This window comes from Stegodyphus dumicola, chromosome X1, assembly GCF_044657685.1.
Source record: "Stegodyphus dumicola isolate Sdum_Otavi_A_Nest chromosome X1, ASM4465768v1".
Classification (NCBI taxonomy): Eukaryota; Metazoa; Arthropoda; class Arachnida; order Araneae; family Eresidae; genus Stegodyphus; species Stegodyphus dumicola.
The window spans coordinates 156,160,162-156,178,643 of record NC_140780.1 but is presented as its reverse complement, the minus strand read 5'-3'; the positions used below and the strand labels follow the sequence as shown (position 1 = coordinate 156,178,643).

At 33.6% G+C, this 18,482-nt stretch overlaps 1 protein-coding gene across 2 annotated transcripts in view; it reads right to left on the bottom strand.

The window, feature by feature from the left end:
- HUWE1 (HECT, UBA and WWE domain containing E3 ubiquitin protein ligase 1) overlaps positions 1-18,482 on the bottom strand; it is a 595,188-nt gene that overhangs the window by 466,193 nt on the left and 110,513 nt on the right. For both annotated transcript variants that reach the window (XM_085806998.1, XM_085806999.1), the window contains exons 16-18: positions 16,142-16,227; positions 11,018-11,119; positions 4,277-4,404 (exon numbers count right to left, since the gene is read on the bottom strand). In XM_085806998.1, the coding sequence (XP_085663124.1) occupies positions 4,277-4,404; positions 11,018-11,119; positions 16,142-16,227 (316 nt within the window). The remainder of the gene's footprint in view (positions 1-4,276; positions 4,405-11,017; positions 11,120-16,141; positions 16,228-18,482) is intronic.

The following is an 18,482-nucleotide window of genomic DNA, read 5'->3' as shown; positions in this document are numbered from 1 at the left end:
TGGACATCGCGCAGAAGTTGTTGCAAAGATGAAAAATGTTAATCACCCAAATGTTCTGTCTACACACTTGCATTACACATAGTGACCATCTTGTGGTGAAAAAAAAATGTCCCCAGAACTACACCAAGTATTACCTGATGTTATTACCATCACAAATGAAATTCAACACTTAATTCTGGACTAAAGCAAAGAAACACTGTGAAGAAATGGGTTCCTAGTATACTCAACTTCTTCACACAGAGGTGAGATCAAGGAGCAAAATACTGACATGACTATTCGTACAGCACGAAGAAATCAAGACTTTCAGCAGCAAAATAATCTGGCATTTCAAGAACTCTTGTCGGACGATTTGAGTAGATTAGTCAAACTTGCGTACCTGGCAGATGGTTTTCCTCCGTTAACCAAACTAAACATATGCAAGGACAACTTAAGCACGTATTTACAGTACGAGTAAAATAGATGCTTTTCAAAAAATATCACTGTTGCAAATGCTGTAGAAGGAAATCTACAAATGCTTATAAATTTTAATGAAAATATGGGAGAGAATGATCTCAACCAGCAAGTGGTATCCATAACTCAATAACACTTCCAGTCACTGAGAGAATGTTTTGATATTTATCACCTAAAGCTAGAAGATCTTAGACGTGGGAATATGTGGATAATAGAGATTCATTTTCAGCAAACACTGGACGTGGCAAATTACGCATGAATGAAAAAGGAAGTCAGATAGACCTGTCTTGCGAGACAGTTTAAAAATTGAATTCTAGTCACCTTTATAAAAACTTCATTATTGCCTCTCTATAAAAATTAAGTCTGAGAATGGCTAGGCTAGATTTCTAGTTTTTCTACCACTTATTATTGTCAATGATATCATCTATATACCTATAGGTATTGGCAAACAGTTTTAATTCCGGCTCTTTTAATCTTAGCTGAAATTTTTCATATTCTCGGGTAAAGAAAAATTAAAAATGTGTGCTTATTAAGTAAATTTGTGAACATTTTGGAATTTCTAGCAGAAAATGTCTTCAAGAGGTAAAGCTGTATAAAGGTTTTAAAATCATAGCAGTGTATTTCACTGTTGCTTGCTTTCTTAGTAATATTTATTACTGGCAAGGTTATTCTTAGTGATCCAACTATAATTGTTGACTAAATTATGAATTAATGTGTAGATCTTTTTTAACTTTTGTACAAAGACGTAATCAATATTTTTCTTTTAATTGTTGGTACCACTGACAATAAATCTAAATTTAACAGGAACTTTGTGAAATTTGGAAAGTGCATGTAGATTAGCCAATCTGATAAGGACAAAACACGATGTCTGAACAGTTGGAAAGAGTATGAAATAAGCTAAATTCCCACTGAAGCATCAGTATTATTTCATTATCTTTTCAATAGTTCATTTTCAGGTAATTTTCTTTGATACTGCTACAATTTTCATTTGCAAATTTTCCATCTCAATTTATATGCATTTCCATTAGTGTGCTTGTAGTGCTGCATTAGTGTGCTACTGCTTGTAGTGCAATTTTTTCCATCTGTCAATTTTCGTTTGACAATATTTCAAATTCTTTTAAATAAAATCAATAATTCAAATAAAATAAATTTTTCTTTCTTCCCTTTCCTATAACTAGATTCGAATTTATAGTCTTCAAATTGTAATTCTTAGTTTTCTTTATTAGCTTTCTTATTTCAAATACTTTGTTGGAGTTGTTTATGTTTAATTAAATCATTGCAGTCTAGATGCAGGATTTTTAATAGTCCTTCCTTTTGTTTATAGATATTTATATATACCATATTGCTGTATAATGTGCACCTGTTAATTTAAACTACATATTTCAATATTTAGGTATATTCACCCTATAAAGTTTCTTTATGCATCTTTTCAAGTTATTCATTCCAAGATTTTCCCCAGCCTTTCAAACAATGTATGCTGAATTTATGACAGGTATGGAGGAAATGCTTAAAGGGGGTAAGTAGTTATTTGAAGCCATGATTTTGAAGTGAACATCAAAGGCATAATCACATTTATATTCTGAAATACAGTTGATCTAGTGTTCCATTTAGCAGATATGGCTTCTGCCAAATGAAACAACACAGCACTGTATTCAAATACAAAGTTATTCAATTTGCAAAAGAAATTGTACTGCAAAAGGATGTTTGGAGTTGAAAGCTCCATATATGAAGGGAAGAAAATTACATCACAGTAACTAATATGCCACAAAATAAAGACACTTTGCACAAAGGAGCAACAAAATAGCCTACCTCAGAAGAAAGTGTTCCAAACTGGAAACTAGTCTATTCTGGCCAGAAAACTGCCAGAATAGACTAACTGTAACAACAAACAGCTATGTTTGATTTACAGTGGGTAAAAAAAGAAATGCAAATGAAAGTGAAAGATTTAAAGCAACCTTCAGTAGGTTTAGTTAATTTATGGCACAGAATAATTTAGTTCTATGAGAGAAAAAAAAAAAAAAAAAAAAAAACAAATTTAGCAAAGGCTTCTGAAAGATTTGTCCAACAAACTAATAAGTTACCAGAATTATGTTAAAGACTGGGTGAAGGCAAAAGAATTATTTATGGTCATATATTGCAAATAGGTATGAAACTCTAGTAATGCTTGATATGGTAGGAAATAACACAATTGATTCAAAAAGAACAAAAATGGTTCACATTAAGAAAAAAGTCACAAAAAATGCTTTCCCATTCACCACAGTGCTTTCCCATTTACAGAACAGTACAAAATTTAAATCCGTGGTTATATTTAGAAGATGCCAAAATGCAATTTGCCAGACGGTATTATCATTCATGTTTAAGAGAAAAAGATACGAAATGATACGGACAAAATGATACGAAACTGTGGAGAACAAATTTTTGGCAAAAGCATCATGTGTCCTTAACACGAGATAACTCCTATTAGTGCTCTCCTTCAGGACACCCAATATGAGTTATTTCATAGTTTCTTGACTCTCCACTTTTGCGCCAGTATAAGTTACTTACTCGCTTAGCGCTCGTTTTAGCTGTACCGAGGCAAAGAGTCAAAGCATGTCCATGCGAATGAACTCGTAGTAGGCTCCTGCGAAGAGCTTTGTCTAACAAAAGCAGACTGAGTAAATTCGTAGGACCCTTTTTCCTACAAAAAAAAAAATCCTGTAAACTTTTTAATGATTGTTACAAATCATAATTAGCAATTCTAATAATATGATTAAATCGATTTGGTTTCTCAAACCAGAATCTGAAAAGTGTCATGGCAGTCAATGTGTAAAACAATCCAGAAAATCTTTTAGTTTGATCTCGTCTAAGGAATAAGACGTTACTGAAAGAGAATGCAGACACGCCATTGATTTCAGGCAGATTAATGCCATTAGTTTAGTTTTTAAATGTGAAGAAAATTTCAAACGACAGTGGAAAGGGTGCAGATAAAAACATTTACAAAATTTACACCATTTCGAGACAAAATGTGTCACAAATCTAGAAAGAATGTCTAGGTAGACAATAAAAGCATGCAATGATATTAAGCTCAACATAATTCAAAAGCCATTTAAAAAAATGTAGTACATTGTTATAAATTTCGCATTTAGATAAGTAGTTTTAATAGAATTACAATTAAAATTGCTGTATTTCCCCCATGCAATGCAGCATAAGACAATTTCTATGCGAGAAAAACTAACAATACAGGGGCACGTGCATTTAATATTGAGTAAATGGTCGTCTCGGTAATTTGTATTGAAATTGAATAAATGTAATTGACTGCTATGTTAGCTGTAACTGTAAATCCATCCTCTTATTTTTTCCAGGAATTTCGAGAAGCAGACATTGCTAGAAATATCTCAAGTAGCCAGTTGAAAACTATTTAACCAACGAAGCGCACGTCAGGTCTTACAGGCCCCTGTGAAAATATTCAGTGGGTTGTGAAACCTCTCTATTTTCGTGAAAATTGAATTGCTATTATCTGGCATATAACAAACACCTGTAAATTGCAATCTTATTTCTTATTTTAAAAGTGCTCATTATACAGCATATGCATATGGCAAACCAATTTCCATTTTTTCAGCATATGTCAAGCCCATTGCCTTTGTAACGAATCATCATGTTCAAATGCACAGCATTATGCACCATACATGGAAAGAATATTTTATTGCCTTTTTTTAGCAATTACATGTAAGGTGAAAATGCAATGCATCATGCTTACAGCACAAATGCAGAGTACTATATTTGCAGCACATATTCCACAACATGATTCCATCTACCCACAGTTATAATTTATAAAGAAATGCCATACCTGTCTGGATAATTATCAACTTCCATAATAATCTGACAATCTGAATCATCTGAATTTTGTTCTGAGAGCTCGTTAAGCTTTGGATTTATAACAAAAGGTTGATCTTGCCTGCACACATTAATTTCCATCTAATAAGGAAAAAAAATAATTTAGAATAATTTATTGTTTTCTACTCAACATATCCAGTAAAAATGCAAAATTAAATAGATATAGAAATTTTAGAAACAACTACAATGTTTAACATATGTCACAATGTCATTTTTTTTAATTATACATTAAATTAGACTTCCTTTTGTAAGATTCCCATTACAGTTCTGCTTTTCAAATTTCCTCGATTTTCAATGAACAACGGAATAAATTTCATGACCGAGTAAAATGAGCTTACAGTCAAAAACCCCCTAACATAACAAACTTCAAGAGACAAAAATTTCGTTAGCTATATCAGATATGATAAGAAAAATAGATCATCTTGCAAAAAGATTGAAAACTAGTTGATGAATCAATCTGTCCCTTAAAAATCACTCATTATGATTGTCTACCAAAAGACATGACCCAGTACTTTATGATTACACTTACCCCCCCTGAAAAGTCACAAAACAATATTCATGAAACAAAGTAGTAAGTTAAGATAAAATAGCACACTGAACAATGATTAACTTAGAAGTCAAACAAGAAAAATCAGATTCAGAAGTCAAACAACAAAAATCAGCGTTAATTCACAAAATTTTCACAGGACTAGTTTCGATGGTTTTACCGAACCATCATCTTCAGCTGCAAAACCGCAAATGAAAAAGATAGGAAATGATGTTTAGATAAGATAAAAAAGCCTGGACAAGAATAAGCAAGTGGCGCCATCTGTTGGCGAAACCAGAACTAAAACATAATTTCTCTAAAAGCCGAAGGCAAATTTGGATTGGAATTAGGATCGTTAACTAGAACAGAAAGATTTTTATGAATGTGAAATGCCTCTAGAAAATCCAGTTCTCCAATGGAAGATGTTTTTTGAATAATTTTGGCAGCAGAAAAATTGAAAGTGTGATTTTCGGACCAACAATGTTGAGCAACAGAAGACTTCTGTGTTTCCTTTTTTCTAACATATGCCTCATGTTCTTTGACGCGAAATTTTAAGGCTCTCTTAGTTTGGCCAATGTAAATTAAACCACACTGGCAAGGAATCCTATAAATACCCCAGGAATTCATATCCGGAATGGGGTCCTTGAGTATAGAAGTTGGAATTTTATTGATGGGAGAGTAAACAACCCGAAAGTTAAATTTCTGCAAAATATGTGCAACTTTATAGCTAATTGATGGAAAGAAGGGAATGACAACAGAATTTTTATAATCTCCTAAAATAAGAGTGGGGCTTTTAGTGTGTTGAGATGAGAATTTTTTAACTGCTTGATTAATAATGTTGGGTGAAAAGCCCCTGTCAATAGCTATTGCTTTTAAATAATTTAGTTCTTCATCAAGGGCTAGTTTGGAGGAGCAAACTTGAAGAGCACGGAAAACATAGGAATAAAATGAAGCTAACTTTTGTTTAGTCGGATGACATGATTTAAAGTGTGGTGGAAGGCAAACCGATGAAGGTTTACGGTAAACTGTAGTACTGAAGTTGGATGTGTTACGTGTGACCAGAATGTCGAGAAACGGAAGAGAATTGCAAGTCTCAAGTTCAAAAGTGAACTGAATAGCAGGATCAATAGAATTCATTGTTGAAAGAACTCTATTTAAATCATCTTTATTACCTTCAAACAGGGTAAAAGTATCGTCTACGTAGCGGAACCATGCCGGGAAGTTTAAAGTTTCAAACAATTTTGATTCATAATAATGCATGTAGATATCAGCCAGGATGGGACTGAGGGGGCTACCCATGGCTAATCCCTCAGTTTGCTTGTAATATTTATTTTGGAAAACAAAGTGTGTCCGAAAATCACACTTTCAATTTTTCTGCTGCCAAAATTATTCAAAAAACATCTTCCATTGGAGAACTGGATTTTCTAGAGGCATTTCACATTCATAAAAATCTTTCTGTTCTAGTTAACGATCCTAATTCCAATCCAAATTTGCCTTCGGCTTTTAGAGAAATTATGTTTTAGTTCTGGTTTCGCCAACAGATGGCGCCACTTGCTTATTCTTGTCCAGGCTTTCTTATCTTATCTAATCATTATTTCCTATCTTGTTCATTTGCGGTTTTGCAGCTGAAGATGATGGTTCGGTAAAACCATCGAAACTAGTCCTGTGAAAATTTTGTGAATTAACGCTGATTTTTGTTGTTTGACTTCTGAATCAGTATTTATTCGGCGTGTTATTGTGTCTTAATTAAGAAAAATCAGAGTTATATTTGCAAATGTTCACAGGTCTAGTTTCAATGGTTTTACCAAACCATCATCCTCAGCTGCCTGAGCACAAATGAACGAGATAAGATACAGTGATTAGATAAGAATGGCTGGACAGGAGTTAAGCTACTGGTGCCATCTATTGATGAAACGAGTACTAAAACATATTTTCCTTAAAGGCTTAAGGCAAAGATTTATTGGAATTAGGATTATTAACTAGAACAGAAAGACTTTTTGAATGTGGAACGCCTCTAGAATAACTAATTCACCAATGGAAGATGTTTTTTGAATAATTTTGGATGCAGAAAAATTAAAGTATGATTTTCGAACTACCAAATGCTGGGCAAAAAAGGACTTCTGTGTTTCCTTTTTTCTAACATATGCCTTATGTTCGTTAACACAAAACTTTAAGGCTCTCTTAGTCTGACCAATGTAAATTAAACAACACTGGCAAGGAATCCTGTAAATACCCCAGGAATTCATATCCGGAAGGGGGTCCTTGAGTATGGAACTTGTAATTTTATTGATAGAAGAATAAACGACCCAAAAGTTAAATTTCTGTAAAATATGTGCAATTTTATAGCAAACTCATGGAAAGAAAGGAATGACAACAGAATTCTTATCTCCTAAAACAAGAGTGTGCCTTTTTGGTGTATTGAATTTTTTAATTGCTTGATTAATAAAGTTGGGTGAAAAGCCTGTCGATAGCTACTGCTTTTTAAATAATTTAGTTCTTAAGAGCCAATTTGGAAGAGCAAATGTGAAGTGCACGGAAAACAAAGGAATATAATGAAGCTAGCTTTTGTTTAGTCGAATGACATGATTTGAAGTGTGGTGAAAGGTAAACTGAAGGTTTACGGTAAACCACAGTAATAAGGTTGGATGTGTTATGTGTGACCAAAATGTCAATGAACAGGAGAGAATTGTAAGTCTCAAGTTCAAAAGTGAACTGAATACAGGATCAATGGAGTTCATTGTCGAAAGAACTTTATTCAAATCATCTTTATTACCATCAAACGGTAAAAGTATCGTCTATGTAGTGGAACAATAATGAGAAGTTTAAAGCTTCAAATAATTTTGATTCATAATAATGCATGTAGATATTAGCCAAGATGGGACTGAGGGGGGTGGCAGACAAATCCTTCAGTTTACTTGTAATTATTATTATGGAAAACAAAATGCATTTGTTTCAGAGTTGAGTGAGGGAAATTAGCTCATTAATTTCAATGAAAGAAATTAAATTCAAGAAGTCTGGTTTCTATGCATCTTAATGCACCTTCGACAGGAATATTGATGAATAATGATTTTACGTCAAAAGAAACCATTAGTAAATTTCTAGGAGAAATACTTTTAACTTTTTTTACAAACTCTATTGAATTTTGTATGGTGTAAATTTACACCATGACAGAACAGTAATATTCCTATACAGTGATCCCTCATTTTTTGTGGTTAATGGGGACCAGAACCTTCCGCGAAAGCTGAAAAACCGCAAAGTAGGATTTGGCCCTAGGAATTTTCGTGTATGCGGGTACAAGAATGTTTCAAATATGTAAACAGTATTTTACTATACACATTTAAGGCAATAATTACAACAGTATACGTATTTACTTAAACATGTCAGTGCTAATTAATAAGGTTAATTACAAAACCTTATACAGTAATAAACATTAGTCAACATTGCTTTCTGAGAGAGGCGAAGAGTCTTGTGTTGGTGGCAGAGGAGAGGCTCTCACTTGACTCATAAAAGCTTTAGGCTCACTCGGAGACTCTTCTGCTGGAGGCGCTGACGGTAGAGCCGGGGTTTTACCTTGGAGAAAAACAAGGTGCCCCGTCAACGCGATTGCTGAATTAGACAGCTCGAGCCATATTGTCGTCAATGTCTTGTGCAAGTTGTTGCATCGCTGATGAGGTTAGGAAACTCTTCCTCCATGTAACGACAAGCAGCATTGTTGTCAGCAGAAGAAGCCTCACCTTACAGAAGCACATTTCTGAGGCCGTATCTTTTTTGAAATTTTTCGAACCAACGTTTGCTGGCTGAAAAGCCTTGTCCTAGAGGAGGCGAATCAGTCCTGGCAATGCTATTACTGGCTTGAGGTTCATTAGGACCTTCTTCAGCCTCTTCATTGTCATCATCGGGCAAGATTTAGTCGTAGAGAGCTTTGGCCTTTGTCCTAATCATATTAGTGTCCAAACTCACTGTCTTTTTCCTGCAATCAGCAATCCACAATGCCAGTGCAGCTTCCATTTTTACAATTCTGTTATTATGCGGACACGTTTCGCTTCTTTATTGAAGGTTATTAAAGCAGTTTTGCGGATGCTTGCATCCTCTTTCTTGATGTACCACACTGTAGATTCATTCACCCCGTAATGGCATGCCACAGATACATAACTTCTGCCCTCTTTGAACATATCTAAAAACTTCCCTTTTTCGCTGATGGTCATCATCTTCTTCCTCTTGGGTGGCCCGGAGAACGCTTTCACAGGGGCAGAGCGCTTAGGCAGCATTATAAGGGCTTAATAAAAAAGTTATTGCCAACACAACACTAAAATACAGTATGCGAGACAGTCAACAGCATGGACAGGACTGGCAAGGTATAACAAGAGAATATGCTTGGTGAGGCTGGGATGATGCGCAGACAATCAACTCACAGGGATAAATCCACTCGTACTCTCATTGGTTGATATCACACTGGAAACCAATCACGTGTATTTATGAGAGCCCGTGGTATTATGTACTCTTGAGTCGACTCATCTCTTTGGTTGGTTGTATTTTTCATTTTTATTTTTGATGAATATTTTGGAAAAACCTGCGAAGCACTGAAGTCACAAAACATGGAGCGCGAAGTGGCAAGGGAACACTGTATAGCAGAATGAAACCCAGCTCATTAAAAGGTGGACAGAAACATTAAAGGTTGATAACCTGCATCACGAGAGATGAGTAAACTACTGTGTACAAAACTTTATAGTAACTGATGCAAAAGCAAAGTTTAAAGTTATAGAAAATATTTAGCAGAAATAATTATTGCAATAGAAGCACCCTAAGATTATGTGCTGTGCAGACATAGATGACAAAAGTTTTAAACTTAACCAATTTATTAACAATATATATATATAAAAATTAAAATACAATAAATAAATTTGATCAATACCAGAAACTTAAAGTTAAGAGTGTAACATAATCATTGTCAAAAACTACACTATTCATTAAACCCCAAGGGGTTTTCCCTTTAAAAATTATTACACTATTAATGATACCAAGAAATATATTACCTGTTCTATGAATACTGGCATTCGATATCTCGCAAAAAAAAAAACATATCACAGAACAAAACTTATTAAGTTGAATTTTGCTTGACTAAATAGGTCTATGCTTTGGCCAAGAAGGCACCTGACAAAAATTAAACCTTTAATGTACTTCAATTGGTAAATCCCACTCACGGGAAATCACAACTTGGAAAAACATCACCGCTACATCTGAAAAACACTGGTGTTAATGATGCCGCCTTCATCAGTTACTCACTGGAAACCATAACGAGATTTATTGTCGCTTAATCTTGGAACAGGATGCCGCCCATTGCAGTTGCTCACCAGAAACCACAACTTGAGATTCAATGCCGCTTAACCTTGGAAAAAGAATGCCGCCCACGGAAGTTGATCACCGGGAACCACAACTTCGGATTCAACGCTGCTTAACCTTGGAAAACCAACATGGCCAGGTACCGCGGTAGTTATCACTGGTCGACACGCATCGCAAGATCGTCTCCGAATGAATGCTGGAACAGCAGACCAGGAGCAATGAAAACAGGAACAAGAACGCCTAAGACAGAGCGATGCGAGATATTTATGCATGAAGTAGATATGACGTCATCTCATGGCAGCCAATCAGCTGTCAGCACGACTCAGCTTTCCAGATGATGGAACATAGAGTTTCGTTTCTGCATCTTAATTAGGCTGGAACAGTCCGTTCTTAATACAAATTGTGGCAGTGAAAAGAAGTAGAAGTAATTACTATATCAATTTAAAACAAAAACTAAACCTCATGTAAAAGTTAGAACTGATTTAAGGAGGAGAGATGATGCAGAAAAGGGGTTATAATAGGTCATATTTACAACAGTAACTATTTAATTAATACAGATAAGTTTAGTTTATACGTTCATATTTAAGGTACAAACTGATTATACGAGAGGACAGATCTGTGCAATTTTCCCCTTAACTTCCCTGAATTTTTTTTGTAAAGTTCCAGACTTTCCTCAACTTTTTCCAAAAGTACATAGTTTAGCTGATTTTCCATTTCTTTAATTCCCTAACTTTTCCACATGGTCAAAACACTTCATACTGATAAAAAACTAAAAATGGCAGTTTTTTGTATGAATTTGTAACAAAGAAGTTAAGAAAACTTACGTACCTCTAAACGTTGAATAAAGCTTGCAAGCCCTCCATGAGTCTGAAATGCTTGCATGTCCAAGTTAGTGATTAAATCAATAACACGAACAGCTCTGGTGACAAACTAGGACAAAAGATCAAAATCAGTCAAAAATACATAAGCTAAAATACTAATAATAGTAAAGTACCTAACAGCAATTGTTAAATTACTGAATTGGATCATGCCGCAAAATCATTAGAAATGATTCGAATATGTAAAAGTACTTTAGAATCAATGTACAAAACAGCAGGATAAGAAGCACAGCAATTCGTAACAGTGTATTTTAAAAATTCTAGTAATCAGGACAATAGTTTTTAAATTGCACTAGTGAAGAAAAGCACATAATAAAATTGGGGTATGCACAATTGATAAATTTTGCTCACAAGCTAAGAATTTAAGTACTTAAACTGGTAATTTTGTTTAAAAATGTTTTAAAAAATTATAAGATATGAAGATCCTTTTTAACCGCTTCCCTTACAAATTTTTTTGAAAAAAATTGCAAAAATTCATCACATTTTTTTTTTATTTTATTATTAAATACAACAAAACGAAACAAATCAAAATTTGTAGGTTTTAAGTTGAATTTTTAATTTTTTGAAGGTGTAAAAGCATTTATTTTTAATATTAGTTTACTATCCCGAGTTATCTCGGGCAAACGAAAATAGTTAAATATTAATCTTTGTATGATTGTTTTTGAAACAAGGGACAACACAGTGATACCTGACGTTCTACACTGGTATCTGGTCTCTTTTCTCACTGGCTTACCGCTGGAAGCTCTTTCACGGGAGCACAGAGTACACTGTCTCGTTAGATTTGATTTCCCCCCCCCCACATCTTCATAATCACTATCTGAAAAATCATCGCTTTCGCTATCTTGCATCATCGATATTTATTTTTTTCCCAACGCATTCATCCTTCTTTATACATTACTAATCCACAAGCCAACGTATACTATGCAATAGGGAAACATGCGACCAGTCCCTCCAAAAGAACCGCGCAACCAACAAAATTTGGCAAACTGCCAATCAAAGCTGAATATTTCCTTTCATCTCCTCCAGACCTAGTAAAACCGTGATAAAAGAAATCGTACTAACAAATTCTGCTTCGCCCAAGTTTTCTTGGGATAATAATTAACTGCAACATATACGAACCCGAGATAACTCGGGATAATCAGGCAAGCGGTTAATATACTCCTTGTTTTCCAAGTGCATGACAAAGTAAGAAATAAAAATTCTAATACGCAGTGCTTTTATGCAGTTCATATATGAAATAAAATAACAAAAAATTTATATAAATTACAATTTAGCATATAATATTAAAAAGTTATCAAGTTACATAAATATCAAACTATACCATTAATGAATTAAATTTGCTTAATTTTACTCACTTCTAAATTTAGTAACACATTTTTTCATATAAATTGCATACTTATTAAAATGAATTTACTGTTTATAAATCTTAATATTCAGAATAAAAAAAAATCAAAATTCATAATTGTAGAATGATAATCAGCAGAACGCATACAGCAACATTTCAGATTTCAACTCGGTGCATCAGTGTATTGCAAGACTAACAAAATTTTGTAATGTGTGCTTCGTGAATTCTACATCACATGATCACAACTACGCCAACTTTTCTCTCTGCCACCTTGGGATAGAGAGTTAAATCCAGTGCTTAGTCAGTATCCTTAATGCTTGTACCTACTCTAAATCCTAAAGAATTTGCCATCCATTAATTTTGTTGCTTGGTGATTCTCTTAAATATGCCTCCCTTAAATTTTGGCTTTCCGTGTGGCCATACCAGCCATGGCATTGGTATTAGCTTATTTGAAAAACAAATTAATCACTCTACATTCAAACAGAACTAAATGCAATATTTTTCCCTATGAGTTCTCCATATACAAAATGTATTTCTTGCATTTGAAATAAAGTTTCTTTTCCTCAACACATTCAATACTTTGCAGCAAAGTTAGCTGAAATATATAATTATCGCTAAACTTAATGCCAACATAAAAGTTTGCAGTGTTCTTTGGTATTTGATTACAAATATTTTTTAAAAACTTTTTAGACATCATTACATGAGCAATTTTTCAAGCTACAATGTGGAGACAGTTCAAGTGGTGAAAAAAGCAAAAATAATAATAATAATAAATTAAAAATCAGACAGCTTTCAGATTTTACATTACACCCAAACGGGCCATTTTTAAGCGTTTTGTGGGTTACCTTCCTTTATTATGTATCATGTTCTTCGTACTTACACATAAAATTCCCTAAACAAAATATTGCAAAATAACTATAAAATGAACATATCTTTACAATTTAAATAAAAATGCTTTTTCTCCCCTACAGTGTTGCCATTGATCGCTTTGATATTGTTGAGTTTGCTACTCAAAAATTCGTTAAAGTTTTATAAAATATACAATAGATAATAAACTCCAAATTAGGGTTTCCAGATGCTTATGTTCAGGAGAAGATTACGTTATTCAAAATTGATGGTACCATTGTTTTAGCACAATGTGAGAAACAACAGTTTGAAAAAGTTAACCAACATTTGAAGTTTATAACACAAAATTGATAGCCCTACTTGGCCAATGCCCTTTGGGCTAATAATAAATAATTTGCCAGTTTGGTGTCACAGTGCTGGAAAAAAAAAATTAAGAAGCGAGACTGACCACGTTTTATTATGAAAAAATATCAAATTGGCAAATGTAAAGCATAAACAAATTTCTTGGGGGGGGGGATTTCAGATCATTCTGGATATCAGGTGTATGGATTCCGGATTTTGTACTGTATATGTCTGCTAATGTATGCCATCAAAAGAGAATTAATTCAATAAAATTTTTTTAAAATAAGATTTAAAATAATTTTAGCAACACGGCAGATATTTGACATACCATGCCAGCTTCTCACTTTCTTGTCATGCAACATTTTCTCGCTAAATATCATTAACAGCATTTGATCACGTGACTATGAGCAGCGTAAGTCTATCATTAGTCTGCTCCCACCAGAAGTTGAAGATAACTAAGTAGATTTTTCAGGATGATCAAACATCATGCAGGACGTGAACAAATATTATTTAGCCCTTTGAAGAGCACAGGTATATAATATATACCGGATGTTTGTCAAATTTTTAACCTCCTAAAAATAGCTAATTTTTCTATACCAAAAGCTGTAATCATACGTTTCTACTCAATATTTTGCAGTTATGAAATTAATATACCTCTTTCAAAGGTATCATGTTTGAGTATTCATAAATTCCATTGGAGGGTAGGAAAAAATTAACAATCGTCAAATATATGACACGCACATGCTGAACCTTTTATACTTACTGCATTTCATCCAAAACTGATAATTAAAAGAAGATTGATTATGTGTATGTTTTTAATACCGGTATATACCCCTACTGAGGGTACCTTGCCAATAGATGGCAGCACCAGGCTTCTTCTCTACTCTGAGATGACAGAATTTCTTTAGATTATAATAGTTTATGATGCAATAATTTGCTTATGATTAATTTACAAGTTGTTTCAGATTCAGTATTATTTTCATAGGTGTATGGAAAGTTTAATGACCCTATACTAGGACTGAATACAAGTATATTGGTTTCGTTTTATTCCTTGTTTACAATACTCGAGTTTCTCATCCGTCTCTGTTTAGCGAAAATTTTAATATCAAGACTCAACCCTTTCCCATGAGAAAGACTCGTCTGGCATCAAAAAACGTTACACAACTGTAGAGGTTAAATGTGGCATTTTTAGCCCCCAAACACATTCTTCGTTTCAGGTTTTCCAAAATCTCAATGCAGCAAAAATGACTGGTTGGACAACAAATTTGTCACAGAGGGGTTATGCCACCTTCACAAAGGGACTGTGATAACATCACACAAAGAGAAAGCTCTAAAAGTACAGGAAACTGAAATGCACTTTAGGTCCATTTCTTAGTGCAATAGAAAAACTGCTGATTTGAAAGCATGCTTTTATTCTTTAGTTCTTTGTTAATTTCAGATGAGAGACTAAGGAATACAAGAAAAATTTTCCCCTTGGAAATTAGGATACAAGTACGTGGTTTAGCCTTCACAGCTGGTGAATTGAGGGAAATATTTTTAGCTTTAGATGCAAAACATCTATCTTTGGAACGAAAAGCCTAAATCGCAGTTCCTTGAATCATTTTGATAGATGGCACGAGACAGTTCATTTTTCAACAATTCTGGAAAATATGAGTAGGGAATAGTTGTCTACACTTCAGCAAAGAACAAAGTGGCAAAAAAGCCAGAAATATTAAGATGGCAATGAATTGGTTCTCATCAAGGAAGAGAATTTTCAACCTTTTAAATGGAGGTTTGGAAAAATAATTCCTATTCATTCAAGCGCAGACCAGAGTCAAAAATTTTTAGTATTAAAACTGGTCATGGTGTCATAAAACGACCAACTGTGAAATAGCCTCTTACTATACGAACTTAAAATCTGTGAACTGCACATCTAATATTTTGTATTTTGTATTAGTTTTATTTTACATTTTATTAATGGCATTTTCAATACAAAATGTGAAGTTACAAAAATCACCAAATGTTGAAATCCCTTGGGATTCAATGGGGGCCAGAATGTCCATGCAAGTATTTCAAGCAGCGTATAAAATCTAAGATCACTTGTTTATTTGATGGATGAATCATCAGTCAGTTCTCACCACAAGCTGAAGTTAATTTATCTATGATTTATCATTGTAGAATGTGTTTCTCTGTTTCCAATTTTTGGAAGTGGCAACAAAACTAGTGGCTGACAGAATATAGTGCCTGTGACAGCCATGTAGAATGGCTCACTTATTTTCATTACTTATTTCATATTGAGAATTAGTGTAATTAAATAAAAGTGAACGGAAATACAGTTAATTTGTTACAATTTATTTAGTGAACCAGCTGCAGTGAAACATGTTAACTTTGTGCCAGCATCATAATTTAAAATTGTTAATTTTTGCAGATATAACTATTTCAGTGATGTCAATATATTTCTAAGTGCAGTTTATAGTTTTCTGCCACAGCAATCAAAGCAACAGCTTGCAATTATTACATCAGTTAATGAACACTTCTCCAGACAGCAATTTTTACACTTACTGTAATATGTTCAGATTCAGTACTATGCCAATTAATCACTTTCAACAATGACTCCATCATTCCACAAGACACAAGAGCTTCACCACCTGAAATTAGTAATTTACAAAAATAAGTATGAAGCTAAAAATAGTTCACATAAATAGGCAAAAAAATTTCATAAAACAGAACACACACTAACAAGTATTGTTATATTTGCAATGAATCAACGCGATTAATGTGACAGAATTACTTGGTTATTTTAAAGTTTTTGGTACATCGAAAAGGATTCCTCTGTGGAAGAATTATTAAGGAAAACTGGCTACATTATAAACAAAGAAAGCTTAGTATCAAAAAACATGTTCCAACCGTTTGGCACAAAACCCGGAATGACTACTACACCTCACATTTTTAGCCACTAAACAGGCTAACTCTTAAAGTGAAATTTAATTGCTATTACTGTAATAAAGATGGTTTCTAAAGTGGATTACTCTAACCTTAATTCATAATGATATACCTCATGTTAAGACACGACACATAAATCCAACATGATAATGATACCCAAAAATTCATAAAATTTCTTTTAAAATATTAACTTCTTTTACACCTCATTTTGCCCTATATTCTTTATGCAAGTCCTCAGTGCAATGTAAACATTGTATGCCATTCCCATAACTGCAAAGCCCTTAACAAACAATTTTAATCGCTGTGTTCAAACCTGTTGGCGGTTCTTGTATTTAGATAACACAGCTAAATCCTTTTCCCTTTCAGCTTAACTTTATTTTGAAAAAGAAGGAAAATTCATAAGTATTTAAACCCAGTGAATAAGATTAAAGGATAATTAACACACTGCTGCATGTGTAAAACCGTACCACCTCAAAATGCATCTACGGCACAGGATTGTCAAGGCTGGCAACACCCAGTACATCTAGCAAAATCTACTCATGAAATATAAGGCAATTCAGCAACCTTGCAAATACAATGAATTGTTTCCCTATTATTTTAACAATATTCTTTCGAGTTGTACTGTTTAAAGAAATTTTAAAAAAAAAATTTCAAATCATATTCAGCTATTTTTTAAATAACTAATAACTAGGTTGTTTCCATACTTTTGTCAAATTTAGGTAGACGTTTTGAGCCTTCAGCAGATATTTAATAACCCAAAAAGTCTATTACAGGTACTCTCAAAACTGATTTGCTATTATTAATTCAGAGACCATATTCATCTAAACGCTGGACAACTGTTTTAAAATGTAAATAATGTTCTTCGTTGCAAGAAGAGGCAATCAACACATCATCCAAATATGGAAACACTATGTCTAAGCCATAAAAAATTCATTGATGAACCTCTGAAAGGTTGTGGGGCATATCTGAGACCAAAACTTATGACATTGAATTGGTAAAGACCAAAAGGTGCGATAATGGCAGTTTTTTCTTTGTCTTCGTCTGCTACTAGAATGTGAAAATACACCTTAAAGAGATCAATTTTAGAAAATATAGTTTAACGAGTTAAAATATGTTGAAAATCTTCAATTCAAGGAATGGGATAACAATCAGGTAGAGATAAATCATTCAGTCTTCTGTAATCCCCACACGAGTGGAAAGAACCGCCTTTCTTTGTCACTATGTGTATGGGACTTGCCCATTCTGAATTATATGGACTAATGTTGTTATTGTCTAGCATATATTTGAATTCCCATTTAGCTATTTCCAACCGTTTAGGTTCTAATTATCTTGCTTTACCAGTTGTCCTTTAGTTATAATATGTTTCACATTGTTTTACAATAGAAATAGGAAAATTTAGTTTTGTTATACTAGAATACATAGCAAATAAATCAGAATATTTACATAAGCTGCCCGTTGTATTTACACTTTTATTAATATAGATGAGTGTAATGTCACCATAAACTGCTAGGTTCATCACATCATCAATTAACCTTTCATGCTTTATATCAATCAATAAATTGAACTTATTTAAAAAATCTGCACCTAATATGGGTTATGAAATTTTGCTACGATGAATGAGAATTGAAATTTTCGGTATAAACCAAGATCAAGAATTAAAACTTCTGTACCAAAAGTAATGATTTCTGTATTATTCGCAGCATTACTGCAGCACACTTATTATTAGTCACTAATAAGTTTGTGTTTAGAAGTACGAGGAATAAGGCTTACCTCTGCTCCACTGTCAACTAGAAAATGTAAACCTGTTTCTTTGTCTGTATGGCAATTTTCTGTATTTACAGCAGCAGAGCCTGCCACTAATTCTACTGCTGATTTTGGTTTTCTGGCAAGTTGTTTTTCATGCACAGGGGCCTTTGCATCTATAATTTTTTTAGGTAGGCCAAAAAACTTTTCCCAAAAA